General features: G+C 41.9%; 1 protein-coding gene across 1 annotated transcript; it reads left to right on the top strand.

The window, feature by feature from the left end:
• The first annotated feature begins 1,395 nt into the window (after positions 1-1,395).
• Cklf (chemokine like factor) lies at positions 1,396-12,197 on the top strand. The gene is made up of 4 exons (XM_051201547.1): positions 1,396-1,577; positions 5,620-5,778; positions 10,046-10,141; positions 12,028-12,197. The coding sequence occupies exons 1-4, from the start codon at positions 1,503-1,505 to the stop codon at positions 12,145-12,147; spliced, it is 450 nt and encodes a 149-aa protein (XP_051057504.1). The 5' UTR covers positions 1,396-1,502; the 3' UTR covers positions 12,148-12,197.
• The last annotated feature ends 2,804 nt before the right edge of the window (positions 12,198-15,001 follow it).

Here is a 15,001-nt window from a genome sequence, read left to right as displayed (position 1 = left end):
TGTCCCACATTTCCTGGATATTGTGTGTTAAGGATTTGTTGGATTTATGGTTTTCTTTGGTCGATGAATCTATTTCTTCTAGTTTATCTTCTGCGCCTGAGATTCTCTCTTCCATCTCTTGAATTCTATTGGTTATGCTTGTGTCCGTGGTTTCCGATTTTTTGCCCAGCTTTTCAATTTCCAGCTTTCCTTCCATTTGTGTTGCCTTTATTTTCTCAATTTCGGTTTTCAAATCTTGAACCGTTTCCTTCACCTGGTTAATTGTTTTTTCTTGGCTTTCTGTACTTTCCTTAAGGAATTTGTTCATTTCTTCCACTTTTATGTTTGTTTTTTCCTCCATTTCTTTAAGGGATTTTCTCACATCTTCTTTGAGGGCCTCTATCATTTTTATGATGGTAATTTGTAAGTTGTTCCCTTCTGCTTCTTCTGCTTTGTTGTGTTCCATTCTAGTTAGTGTAGATTCCCTAGATTCTGTTGGTGTCATGCTTGTCTTTCTATTGTTAGGTGTTTTCTTGTATTGCTGTCTTCCCATAGCTTCTTCCAGTAAGTGTTGGTGGGGTCTCTCCCTCTCTTTATGTTACTTCCTCCGTGGGCTTATGTGGGTCAGAGATTCAATATCTGTAGCTCTGGGTGGTCCAAGCTCTATAGGAGGTCTCTCCGCAGACAGGGACCCAGGGATAGGGTCAGGGCTCTAGCCAATGGCTGGCGGAAGAGGACAAAGGCTGAGCTGAAACTTGGGAAGTTTTTGCAGGATAGTCAGATCTCACTGGAAACTCGGACTCTCCAGCTGAGGCCTCTTTCTTTAGCAGAGGTCCTCTCTCCAGCTTTATTATAACTGTAACAAAAGAACAACAACATATGCGCATTGTGTAATATTCATGTCAGGGTAAATCTGTCTCTGCTGAACGATTTCTGTGCTGAAAAAAAAATTCAAATTCATTTCTTGTAGTTTTTAATTTTCTCACTACCCATGGTCAATCAGACTAACAGAACACAGGAACTTTTTTTCTCTAATAAGTCTAACTTATTACCAGTGAATCAATGTTTTGCCACGGTATATGCTTATAATCTAGACGAGCTACCATAAAAGTGCAGAAGAATGATTGGCATCTCTAGACAGGTAGCCAAGGGAAATCCTGAGGGGGTGGCATCTGAAATGCTCAAAGGGGCAAGGAGGCAGGACTACCATTCTTGGGTCTTCTTCCCCTTACTCCAACAGCGCTTCTCCACAGGAAAGCTCCTGGGCAGAGCAGTGGTGAAGCTTGCCCTGGTGAGGAGGGGACACCTATGTAGCTCCTGGTCTGAGCTTGGAATCGGTAGCTTAAAACAAGTGGGCGGAGCTAGAATGGGTTAATTGCAGTAGTGCGCATGCGCGCAGGGACTTGCGACAGAGAGGTACAGCTGGCCCAGCCGTGACAGTTAAGGATGTGGCGCGAGTCCTAGAGAGAACAATTAACTGAGAAGGCTTGAAAGAGAAGGTGACTGTTGGGTCTGTGGGAGAGATGGAGTCTAAACCGCAGGTCGTAGAACGGCCCTTCTGCTGGAGCGTGAAAGGCCTTGTGAAGATACTGCGAATGGTAATGAACAGGGCAGGAAGGCAGGGCGGTGGTCAGGTGACTCCAGGATGGTCAAGATTGGGTTAGGAAGCTTGGGGCAGCATTTGCGCTGTCACCTGGTTTCCAGCCACGACTTTCCGGATGCAAAGCATTAGCGCTGTTGCTCTGATGGGGGGAGGGGAGGTTGAATCATAGAGGGGAGGTTGAACCATAGGGCAGAGTGGCTTCCTCTTCAGATGGTGTAGGGAAACACCCATGGATCTACCCGAATGCCACGCATTTGGACTCACAAACTTGATAGTACATGGTACTTACCAGAAAAAGCAGCTGCAGTGTCACCATTCCGAACCCAACAAGAAAAAAAAAAAAAGTTGATGGTCTTTTACTGTAAGTCGGACTTTTGGTGTTCCTCAACTGATTCAACCTAGAGCAAGAGCAAAAAGGAAACTGCCTTTTTAGAGCTTCAGACATAGCAAGGGCCTTGCAGTCAGTTCTGGACAGAGCTTTGGACAAAGGAGATTAGAGAAGGGGTATTGTCCAGGCCCAAGCCCAGGACAGGGTTCACTCCCTGCTGGTGGCTCCTCCCAGCACTTCTCACTGGGCCCCTAACCCAAACCTCTCCAGCTGGGCTTCACTTCCCCTTTCCCCGGCTTCTCTGTTCTATCTAAATGGGCCATTTTAGCCTGCTTTCTTGGTCCTCAGCTCCTCTCTTGGACCGCTTGCCCCCTCTCTCCTCTCTCTTCACTTCCTCTCTCGCTCCCCACCCCGTCCTCTCATGGTCAGTTCATTCTAGACTCTTCTGGATGCCTCTGGCTGTACTTTGGCTCATATCTACCAGGAAATCCTTCTTCTCAACCACACTTAGCATGAGTCATGTCTTCATTTTCATCCACAAATTACCATAGTTGAAGGAATGAAAATAAATCGTTTAAAAATTTGAAGAGTTAACATGAGATAGTTAACAATTACAAGGGAAATATGCCCACATCACATAAAGGAGTTTTATAGTAAAAGGTTGCCAGAGCTAAATGGCCACCAGAGAAGGCAGTATTATTTCCCAGGCAACAGAAAGCACAGATGGGCCTGGTAAGGAATTTGTAAAGGAGAGTCAAACTTCAGGTGAATGAGTAAAGTAGATTGTATATGAAATCTTCACCCCACCAGAAATCTGTGGCTCTGAGAAATAGCTACAAGTTATGATTCACTAGAGACATTTAGAAAAGTACTCGGGAACCAAGAGAGGGAGAGATTACATTAGGTTTATTTAATCAAGAAAGTGACTGATGATCTGGAGTTTTACATTAGGTTCCAAAAGTTCTAGAACATTTTGGGACAGGGTTAAGGTTGATATTACCTAATTTTGTGTTGTTCTGTGTTGTTTTTGATAGGATCTGGGTGGCTTTGAAATCACAGAGTTCCATCTGTCTCTGGCACCCAGATGCTGGGGCTGAAGCTGTTATCCCCTCCTCTTCCTCTCCCCCTCCTCTTCCTTTTGTTCTTTTTTTCAGTTTTATTTATTTTATGTGAGAGTTTTTTCTGCATGCATCTATGTGCACCTCATGAGTGGGGTAGGACAATTTTTTAATGATGTCATACATGAAACAAAAGTTTGTGCACAATGAACCACCTGAGGTCAGGTGTCATGTACAGCATTCAAGCTTTTAGGATTTTGACCAGCTGTGGGGGCGCACACCTTTAATCTTAGTATTTTGGAGGCAGACACGGGCAGATCTTTGTGAGTTTGAGGCCAGTCTGGACTACATAGTGAGTTCTAGGTGAGTCAGACCCTGTTGTCACCACCTATCCAATGCCCCCAAAGTTAGATTTGGGGGCATTTTGGACTTTTGGGTTAGAGGTACTGGAGATTTGCTAATTGTCCAAAAAGAGAGATACCTATGAGACTGGGAGAGCAAAATTGAATAGGGAGTCCAAACTAGATAGAACTGGATTTTGGTGGAGAGGTAGAAGTATTTAAAGTTAAGTGGTAAATGAGGTCATCAAGAAAGAAATGTAGATGAAACAGATAGGAGGATGAATGAATCTGGGAGTCTGTGGTCATTAAAGGGAGGGACAGAGCAGAGAGTAGGAAGGAGTTGTGGGCTGTAGGACAAGTCAAGTGTCCAGTGTCCTGGAAGCTAACTGATCAGCTGCATCAAATACCAGGGACAACCGAAGTAAATGAGGCTTGGCAAGTGACCCCTGGGGTTTTCATGTATAAACTGAGAAGAGTGTTTTTGCTAAAGAAGAAGAATGTAGCTGACTCCTAGAACTTGGATACCTGGTGAAAGGGGGACTATAAAGAATGCATATTTGAAGGATTTGTAAATAGATTAGGAGGTACATAAACAGAAGTACATTTTAGATGTTTCTATTATGATAGTTCATGGAAAAGACTCATGCATTTACATTGGACATGTCATTGGATCTATTTTGACATGGACCTGTGAAATCATCACCATAATCAGGATAATTAATACAGCCACACATGGCACACCTTCTTGGCTGTGGGTTGATTGCTTGTACAACAGTGGTCCCATGACATTATGTCACCTGGTGGTATAAGAGCCATCTTAGTGTCTGTACTTTTACAATAATTTGCACAAGAAAATGACTAAATAAGGTACTTCTCAGAGTGTCTTGTAAAGTGGCACATATTGGCATCTAAAACCACTAAAATGCCCTGGTAATCCTTTCTTCCTGCCTAGTCCCAGGGTTGACTCAATCTGCTTTCTGTGACTATATTTTCTGTAAAGCATCATTCTACTTTCTGTAACCATAACTTTTGCTGTAACCTCAGATAGCCTTCCATTTCCTAAAATTTTCTTTTCTGTTTGTTTCTGAGACAGGTTTTACTCTTTAGCTTTGGAGACTGTCCTGGAATTCTTTCTGTAGACCAGGCTGGCCTCCAACTCACAGAGATCTACCTGCTTCTGCCTCCTGAGTGCTGGGGTTAAAGGCGTGCACTCCTTCCATCTTAGAATTTTCTATAGATAACATATAGTATATACTCCTTTTGTCATCTTTCATTCATCATAATTATTTTGAGATTCTTCCAATTCATATGTTAATACCATATCTATATTAATACTTCCTTTTTGCTGCTAATACTCCATTGAGTCGATAGGTAGAGCTGTATATCCCCCCCCCCCCGTGTGTGTGTGTGTGTGTGTGTGTGTGTGTGTGTGTGTGTGAGAGAGAGAGAGAGAGATTCTGGAAATTAAGAAAGTCTTTCACATATGCTAGGTTGGTGACCTCATACCTCTTATTGAGCTATATCCCAGCTCTGAACACATGTTCTTTATCCATTCACTAATTGGAATCATTTAGGTTCTTTCCAGTCTTTAGCTGCCCCTTAATTCTAATGGCATTGTATTTATTAATAAAAGGAGTTCTATAAAAATGTACGTTGAGTAGTGACTCTTACACATCAGATTCCCTTTTCCTCTGACAGTATGTTTAAACCCATCTCCTCCACTCCCACCTCCCTTTTACCTTTGCCCTCTTAACAACATTCAACTCCAGTTTAATAGTAATTTTCAAGTTACTAATAGTTAAGGAATGATGATGAATTCTAAGCAGATAGGTTGTAACATTTTTTGAGGAGTAACAAGAAGCAGGGGAAGGGGGGATAGAACAGACTTTTTTCTGGAAAAGATGGAAGGATAGGGCTGTTGGGGAGGGGTGTCTTAAGAGAAGGCAACTTAGGTGTGCTTATAGGCAGAAAAGATATTTGGAGGGGAAAGCTCCTAAGAACAGATGTGGGAAATGACCAAGGAAGTACGCACTCCACTCCTCTAAAACACAAACCAAAGTCAATGCCCACATGTTTAGTCACACCTCTTATGTCTACAGTGTCCTACAGAAATCTTACATAGTTATTTTTAGACATCATTTTGGGGCTAGGGATGTATGAACTCAATGGTAGAGTACTCACATATAAGAGTCCCTGGATTCAATCACCAGTACCACACATGTACATATACACTCCACAGTAAATAAACCAATAGTTTCTATAGCATAAACTTGTATGATCAGTGACTAAATCATTGTTTTCTTATTCTAGGTAGTAACTGTGGCGTCTATGACCTTCTTTATCATTGCACAAGCTCCTGAACCATACATCGTTATCACTGGATTTGAATCCACTGTTGTTTTCTTCTTCATAGCTTTGTACATTTGCAGACTTGACAAAATGATGAGATGGTTGTTTTGGCCTTTGCTTGTAAGTGATCAGAAATTCTTTCCTGCCATAGGAAGACACTGTAATCAACTATTTGGTTCTCTTAAATCTTTAAGGTGATCTGTGCTCACTGCTGAGAGTTCCCTGCTGTCCTTGGGGAAGGTTCTCAGGGATCTAGGGCAGCAAGAGAATGTAACCTCTCATTTACTGAACCTACCAGTGGCTGACTTTTTGTTTGAAGAATTCTTTTAAGTATAAATGGTCTAAAGAAATAGAAATTTAGAACCATGTTAATAAATTAGAGCATATTCTTATCTTTTGCCTCCTTTTTTACTTTTTTCTTCCTATTGAAAATAGATTCTTTTCTCATATAATATATCCTGATAATAGTTTCCCCTTCTTCTCCTCTCAGTTCCTTCCCATCTCCTTTCCACTCTTAAAACACTATCTTTCTGCCTCTCATTAGAAATGAGCAGGCTTCTAAGAGATAGCAACCAAACATGACACAATAAATATCTTAAGATGAAGCAAAAACTATCATATCAAAGTTGAACACAGCAGTCCAATGGGAGGAAAAGAGTCCCAAGAGCAGGCACAAAGTCAGAAACCCACTCATTCTCATAGTTAAGAATCCCATAGAAAAATACTAAGCTGATTTTAGTGGAATTGCTTTGGGTTTTTTCCATTTAGGATGTTTTGCCTCATTTTTAGATACATGTGGATATAGTTTCAGAATTAGGAGACAGAGACAGGCAGGTACAACAAGGAACTATCCTTGTCCATCCCTCATCACAAAATAGAAAGTCAAACTATCCAAGAACATCAATAAAATACGATTTGATCATACTTGAAAATTCTGTAGTCATTTGTGATAATCTCAACTGATCTTACTGAACCATATTTTGTAACATTAGACTTCAGCTGCCAGACTCACAGCATTAGGAATGTTTGTCTGATCTAGTACCCCAGTGGCTACCAGTGCTGTCACAATAGACAAATGGAAATTATTAGTTGAGGTCTATATGGCCCTTCAGCCAGGCACTACAAAGCCAGTTTTAGCAAAAACTGGTCAACTGTTACCCCCTTCTCTCTCTCTCTCTCTCTCTCTCTCTCTCTCTCTCTCTCTCTCTCTCTGTCTCTCTCATCATATCACAGCATCCTATCTCCATGCCTCCCCCTCCTTCACTTCTTTGACTAGACAGGTGGCAGCCACCTCCTCCTATGCTGCTTTTGTCACATCTTCTTGAACTCTGAAATGCTTATATCCAAGCTGCTAACTTCTATTAAGGGAAGAGGACTTCAGAGCTGTTCTCAAACCAGAAACATGCTTGTAAGTGGTACCTTCTGAAACCATCTTTGGAGGCACTTCACCTGGAGGTGTGTAATTCAGTTGGCAAATTGCTTGCCAAGCATGAACAAAACAGCCCTGGGTTTGATTCCCCATATAGCACAACCCAGGTATGTTAGCACACACCTATACTCAACATCTCAGGAAGTGAAGGTAGGAATATCAGAGGTCAAAGGTCATTCTTAGCTACACAGAGTTGGAGGCTAGCCCTATCTCAAAATAATAATGACATAGTAAAAATTAAAAGTAAACCCCAAGCTAGAAGTGGTTCTCAGACACCATTTAATCTGTTACTATCAGTCATAAAAATGATAGAGACATGGAGTAAGGCTATGGCTATAGGTGAAGAGAAAGAAATTCTCTAGTAGGGTTCCTAGTACTAGTGTCTGGATGCAACATCTGCTTTCTACACAACTATCAGCATTGATGCCCTACTGGGGATTGTTCCCATGGCCTCTTATATGCTAGGCAAATACTGTACTGCTGATGTCCTGTGACTTTCTGAGACGAGGTCTCAATATGTTGTCCAAACTGACCTTGAACTCACCCTGCAGCCCAGACTAAAACTTTCACTCTTCCTGCCTCAGCCTCCCAACTATAAATACCTACCTTGGGAGAATACCGAAGCAGGAGAACAGGCTAAGAAAAAGGGCAACAGATTAAAGAGGTAAAAGGCCAGATTGTCAGATCTAACATCTGCAGTGTAGGAGGAGAAGCTAGCTAGAACTGAGGTTGGGGGTCAGTACCAGGTGCTGGTAACTGAGCTCACAAAGAATGTAGGGAGTGGAGAGAAGTGGCCAGGAAAAGGCAGGAGAGAACCCAAGGGGCCCAGTGTCAACAGACACCAGACTGGAGAGCATTTCATGATGAAAGGAATGGTAATCATGTCTCACAGACAGAAAAGTACTGAAATATGTAACCCCACTCCCCAGCAGCTCTGCTCATAGAAGGGCCCAGTGGGCTTTGTTCAGAGTGGCTTGCTGTGAGTGGCAGGTAATAGGAAGGTTGTGAGACCAAGCATGAAAGGAGGGGCATCTTATAATGGGGAAGCCACCACCGACCTAATTTTCTATTTCCTAAGGAAATCTGGGGGGACAAAGGTAGTAATAATGGGGCTCTCACAGGGTGGAGTGGTAGAGCTGCCAGATGCTTTTACTACAATTAAGTGAAGGAGAAAGAAGCTAAGGACCACAGCTGCTCTGTAAGGAGCAGAGGGGAATGATAAACACTGATGTCCCATAGCCAGTACCCTCTGACTAAAAGACTGGTCATTGTCTGCCCTCAGATCTGCCAGCGTATCCTTGCCTTGACATAACCAGTAGAACAGGCCTCAGTTCCTCTCTAGCAATCCTTGACAGATCATGAATGAAGGAGCCAACCCAGGGCTCTGAGGCTCAAAATTACTATGAAATCACTATTTTTTTTTTAAAAAAAAATTAAATTTGCATTCCATTTAACAGCATATTGAAGGTTCGTGGTTTTATGTTTTGTTTTGGGTCTCACTCAGCAGTCCTGGCTGTGCTAGAACTCATTATAGTAGACCAGGCTGACTCAAACTCACAGAGATCTGTGTGCCTCTACCTCCTGAGTATTGAGGTTAAAGGCCTGGGCAGCACATTGAGCTTTCAATACCAAGACAGTGTTTTAAGTTGGGTGCAGTGGCTCACACCTATGATCTTAGCATGCAGAAGACTGAATCAGGAGGTCTTTGAATTAGAGATCAGTCTAGGCTACATGATGAATACCAGACAAGCTTGGGCTACAGCCTGAAAATAAACAAACACAATGTTCTGAATTTCTACTAGGGAGCATAAATAATCTGAAATAAGCATGCCCTCCCCTCCCAGCTCACTCTATGGGAGTGATTCTATGCACTAAAACACCACTTTTGTACAACGCCATTTATTGCCTAACTCACAGCTATTAACAGCCATCTGGCTGAGGTAGTAGGGCCTGTTGCCTTGAAGCAGAGCAAAGTATCCAGCCAAAGGAGAGTTAACCAAGACAACTGTCTCATTGTCTGCTGTGACTTTGTCTTCCTTCCTTAGGGTCAACCTCTTTTTCTTTTTTAACTATTTTTCTTTTCTTTGAATCTAGTATTTCTTCATTAATCTCTTCCTGCCTATTTATTACAAATGTGTATAGACCATTCCATGATAAGGATAATTTATTTTTCTAAAATACACATTCATCTAAAAATGTAAATTGCTCTTGTTAGAATGCTTCATTTGGGGGAAATTATTAAATGAAATAACATAATTTGGCAAGCCACTGCATTACAAATGTGGGTGGGGTTCATCCTGGAAATTACCACTCTAAGTATGTGCTGTTTTCAGTTTTGGAGGGTGTTGGTTTTTTTTTATAGGGTTTCACTATGTGGCCCTGGCTGGTCTGGGGCTGTGTAGAACAGACTGACCTTAATACTCCTGAGTGCTGTAATTAAAGGCATTACCCACCACACCTGGCTTCAGTTTTATTAATTGCATTTTAGTAACAGTTATTTGATAGCCAATTATTCCACATTTCCTATTTTAAAAAAAAGGCATTCCAGCTTCCTATGGGACCCTCTGTGCTCTAAACCTTTTGCATAGTTACCTGCTTTTCCAAACCATCTAGCTGTATCTATGTTAAGTGAAATGTATATACATGTATAAATGCTTAAATGATAGTGTTATAAGAAACCCATTAGGTAGGCTGTAAAGCAAATATATAGGGTTATTTTACTGTAGTGTTTTAGTTTCCTAAAAGACATTGATGTGTGCTAAATTGAATAAAATGTGGCTTTAAAATTTTTCATGGAGCTGCCCCCACCTTTTTTAGCACTAATTGTTGGTCTTATCTCCCCTAACCCCATGATGCTAGGGATGAAAACCAATACCTAGAGCCATGCAGGGTCTGAGCTGTATTTCCAGCCTTGGTGGTCTTTGGTAGCAAGCTGACTTTTCTATTCTGTGTTTTTAGGATATCATCAACTCAATGATAACAACATTATTCATGCTTATTGTGTCTGTGTTGGCACTGATACCACAACCTTCAACATTGACAGTTCTTGGAGGAGTAAGTAGAGGGGAATCTTTGAGGTTTCTTCAGGTTTGATCAAAGTGCAAATTCATTTGGAAATATAGTACAAGTACAACAAGCTGCACTGTGTCCATGTCAGACACTTCTAGACTGGCATACAGTGCCTACTGTCTTTATAGTTTGTATGAGTAGATGCATTCCCTGATCAATATAAGTAGACAAGGTTTTATACTGGAGTTAGCCAAATAAAAGAGGTCCCTACATGTTTCTTACAGAGCCATACCAGACTGAGAGAAGCTGCTAGAATCAGTTACAACCCTTAGCTCTGGGAAACCTGATGTTAAACAAAAAGAAAGAAATATGGTGGGTGGGTTTCCTAGTTTCTCTTTTAAAGGATTCATATAACTTGGTGAGACTGAATATTCCCATAAGTCTTCAGATGCAATGTAATAGATTTCCTTACTGCAAGGGATGTGGTAGGAAACCTTTCAACTAAAGGGTATTTTGAGGACTGCTTATAGGGAAGCAAGCCAGTTTAGTCAGACTTGATCTTAACAAGCAAGTCAAAATGAAAGAATTCAGTAATTTTATTATACTCCACCTGGCAATTTTCTGAGATTTGGTCTAACTTTTCTAGGCTGTTATGGAGAGAACCAAATTACAAAATTCTTCCTTCCTACTTCCTTGTTCCTTCTTAGCAAGGGCTCTATAGAACTGACCATGCTCTGCCATGTTTGTCAGAATCCTAGATTTCAACCCCTCTAGGCACTAAGCCACTTCATAAGAGAATATATAATTTTTCTAGAAATTAGGTATGCTGAAATACCAATCTCCAATTGCTTCAAAGACAATTTTATCTGTCTAGTATGAAAAAAAGACAAGCCAGTCATAGAACTCCAATCCACTTACTGGTTTCTTCTTTCATTTACTTATTGTTTAAATGCTGAGAACATAGAACTATGGGCCAGCAAAACAGCCAGTAGCTATGTGGCTACTGAGCCCAGGAAATGGAGCTAGTATGACTTGAGATAAGCTCTGAATATAGAATTTGCTTTGAATTGCAGAGGTCATATTACTTCTGCAAAAGAACATAGAATATGTCGTTAGTAACTTTCATTATAGCAATGATCTGTAAAGGGATACTATTTTGGATGTGTTAAGCTAATAAATGTATTAAAATAAATTTCACCTTTTTGTTTTTGTTTTTGTTTTTTTTTTTCTTTTTAAATAAAAGCTGTGGAAATCTTATTATGTGCTACTGGGCTGACCCATCTCAACTAGCCTCGGGTTGCTCAGAGCCTAACACAGGAGCTGGAGTGCAGCCAGTGGTAGATAAGCCACTAATGGAGTGCTGCCCAGGCCAGGAGAGAGGGAATAGCTATATCTCTCTGGCAGTGGAACTGCAATTTGCTTCATTTCCCTTTAGCTCAGTTTTATTTTGCTCAGGCCTATCTAACCTCCTATGCCTTACATGGACATTGCTCAGACTTTGGTAGTACTGTGGAGCATCTTAGCACACCTGCAAAACTTGTGTCACGACTATGGTTCCCAGGACTTAATCTGCTGCCGGCACCAACTCTTACCCCAGTCAAGCATGCTGATAGAAAAATCAAACAGCTGACCACTGGAGAGAGAAATGTTGGTTGATAGTTAAATATAGTCAGTAGGGCTTTAAAGAATGTGTACCAGACCAAACCAAGAGGGAGAGGCAACTTCCACTCCATCTCCTGGGTAGTTCTAATCACTATAATTTCCTTTTCTTTACTGTGGGTAGATATGAGAGAAACTTAGCAGTTCCTTCCACTGTAGTTTTGCATAGTAGCACAGAGAACAAGCTCTGTACCCTGGCAGGAAAGAAATCTAGTAGGCAGCTCACTGAGAATTTGTGTGGCAGAAGCTAATGACAGTGTCTCTGTTTGTAGGTGTTTGGTCTCCTGACAACAGTATGTGCTATTGCTGACTCTGCCCTTATGTGCCGGAAACTTCTTTTTAATCCAAGTGGACCTTACCTGAAAAGTTCTGCTACTCATAGCGGGGAATAATTTGTATTCATTTTTACCAGTTATTAAACATATTTCTTTATTCTTCCATATATTTTCTGCAATTCTTGTTTTTAATTTCAATGTGTGTGCTGGCTAGTTTTCTGTCAGTTTGCCCCAAGCTAGAGTCCTTATTGAGAAAATGTTCCCAATTGGCATGCCTCTGATGTTTTTCTTGATTGATAACTGATGTGGGAGGATCCAGCTCTCTGCCCTGGGTGCTGTAAAAATCAGGCTGGGCAAGCCACGGGGAGCAAACTAGTAAGGAGCACTCTCCTCCATGGCCTCTGCATCAGCTGTTGCCTCCATGTCCCTGCCTTGACTTCTTCCCCTGACTTCCCTGGATGATGGTCCTCAAGCTGCAAGATGAAATAAACCCTTTCCTCCCCGAGTTGCTTTTGGTCATGTTGTTTTATCACAAACCCTTAGGTGGTGTGGGAACGTGACATATTTTTTCACCCTGTACTCGGCTGGCAGCCTTACTGTATATGGCTCAGATCTGGCCAACCATACCCCCAAATGACTCCAGAACCTCTTTCCTCTGGGCTACCTGGCAGCAGCTTCTGTGGGTACCTTTTCTGGAGTTACAAACTAGGCAAATGCCTTTCCCCCAGATCACCACAAAGATACCAGACTCTACACTAGGCGGCAGCCATCAAGAGCAGGTGCACGCGGGTAGGTTGCCAGCAGCCGTTGACGCTGGTTCCCCAGGGGACGGGCGCTGACTGGAGCACCACAGCCAGCCTGACAGTCGGGCTTGGGATGCACCATGAATCCTGCATCCATCAGGCGTGAGTCCAGGCGTGAGTCTAGACGTGAGTCCAGACGTGAGTCCAGCTACTCTCCCAGCCGCTCACGCTCTGAGTCACTGGCGTCTATCGCCTCTACTGCATCTCACAAGGGGCCTCCACTAAGCGCCACACCATCTAGTAGGTCTATACAGTCAGTGCACAGAGAGCAGAGTGCCACCAAAGTACCACCAAAGAAGCCCACCCAGAGCCATAAGGCGGCACCGACCCCACCTGTCCAGGTGTCTAAGAAAATCAAGGTACATGCATCAGTCAAAAAACGCGCTGAGGGCCGGGCCAAGGTTCCCGAAAGATTCAGAGACAGCTTCAAGCATTTTTTCTTCTCACCTACTGGAATATTGAAGGTCTTGAGGATGGTGAGCAGAAGCTGCCCAGCCGGATGAATGGGTAGAGGGAGGGTGGTGGCCTCTAGAGTTGAGTGCAAAGATACTGGTGGAACAAGGTCTCTGCAGTTCCCTTTACTATAGTTTTCTGCACCCTTTCTTGTCGCCAACACTTATCATCATCATCATCATCATCATTATCATTATTTTTATTTGAGACAGAGTATCACTAACATAGCCCTAGCTGGCCTGGAGCTCACTATATTAACCAGGATAGCCTTGAACTCATAGAGATCTGCCTGCCTCTGCCTCCAGAGTGCTGGATCTAAATGCTGGTGCCACCATGGGCCCAACATCACACAATTCTCAGCATTAAATTGGTGAGTTTTCCCCCCTCTCCTCTTTTTTTTTCCTAGGGTTTCCCCTCACAAGTGAAAGTAGAAAAGCAGTGAGTAAATAGAAGAAAGTTATAAATTAGCAAACAGAACTGGTAAGAACTGCTATCTAAAAGACCTATTCAAACCATACAGAGCAGGCAATAATCTATGAAAAACGGAAGATTGGACATAGACATAATGAGAGACCTGGGGTTGGGGGAGGGACAGCAGATCTGCTCCACATCACTGAAGGGGAAAGGACCTGCTGATGGGGGCATAAAATTTCTGGGAATGAAAGTTTAATGACCCAAACTGACCCCAAAACAGAGAAATGCAAACAGAGCACCACATAAAAGCAGAGGAAAAGCAAGAGGCCTGTAAAGTGTCTCTGTGTGTAAATGCTGCTGTGGCCAATCTTGAAGACCAAACTTCAATTCCCAGACTTCACATGGTGGAAGGAAAGGAACATCCCCTGTAAGTTGTCCTCTGACCTCCACATATACCTTCTCCCCCACCTAACACACAAACACAAATGGGCTTTATAATTATAAAAGTGAATCAGACCAGACAGCTCTTTCAGCTCACAAGATACCATTTTGATGATACTCAAGCTTTCTTAATAAGCAACCATTTTGGGATGATTTCTTTTTTTCTGATGACTGAATCCAGGGCCTTGCACTTGCCAGACAACATAAGCTTAATCCCCATCCCTTTTTGAGTGATTATTTTACAAAATCAGTCTAACATTGACATCAAAACTTGATCAGTGTTAGAAGAAGCAAACAGAATAGAGGCCTCACAGCACCAAAGCAAAGATTAGTATTCAGGCCCAGGGTGCTAAGCACATGTGAGCTCCTAGGATGGCTCAGCAGAACAGAAAAGATGTTGCCATATTAAGAAAAGATAGCCATCTGATTTTTAAAACATATACCACAAAGAGGAAATACAAAGATGATTTGCTATTAGAACTATTAAAGTAACCCATCATAGTATAAAGGAAGGGTTATGAGATTAAAACAAAGAGTGTTTAAGAACATATGAAAAACTTGAACATTTTTTCTGGTTCCCAGACAGGAAGAAGTGGAAGAGACCTGTAAAATAAGAATAGAGATTTAATTGCTATTATAAAGCTAAACATCTTTACCCCCAAATCAGCAAGTCCTTCAGTTAAATTAGCACAAGTGTTCTTATTAAAATGAAGGAGAAAAGTGATGCCAACCAACATTAGTGAGGGCTTTTCTGGAATGACTAATCATAATTAAGGAAAAGAAATAAAAATACTTAAAGAGAGGAAAAATATATTTCCTTTCACTGGTATGATAATTAAATTTCAATCCACTGGGAGACC

Source organism: Phodopus roborovskii, unplaced genomic scaffold (assembly GCF_943737965.1).
Source record: "Phodopus roborovskii unplaced genomic scaffold, PHOROB, whole genome shotgun sequence".
Lineage (NCBI taxonomy): Eukaryota > Metazoa > Chordata > Mammalia > Rodentia > Cricetidae > Phodopus > Phodopus roborovskii.
Note: the sequence above shows the minus strand (reverse complement) of the source record. Positions and strands in the feature narration are given on the sequence as shown.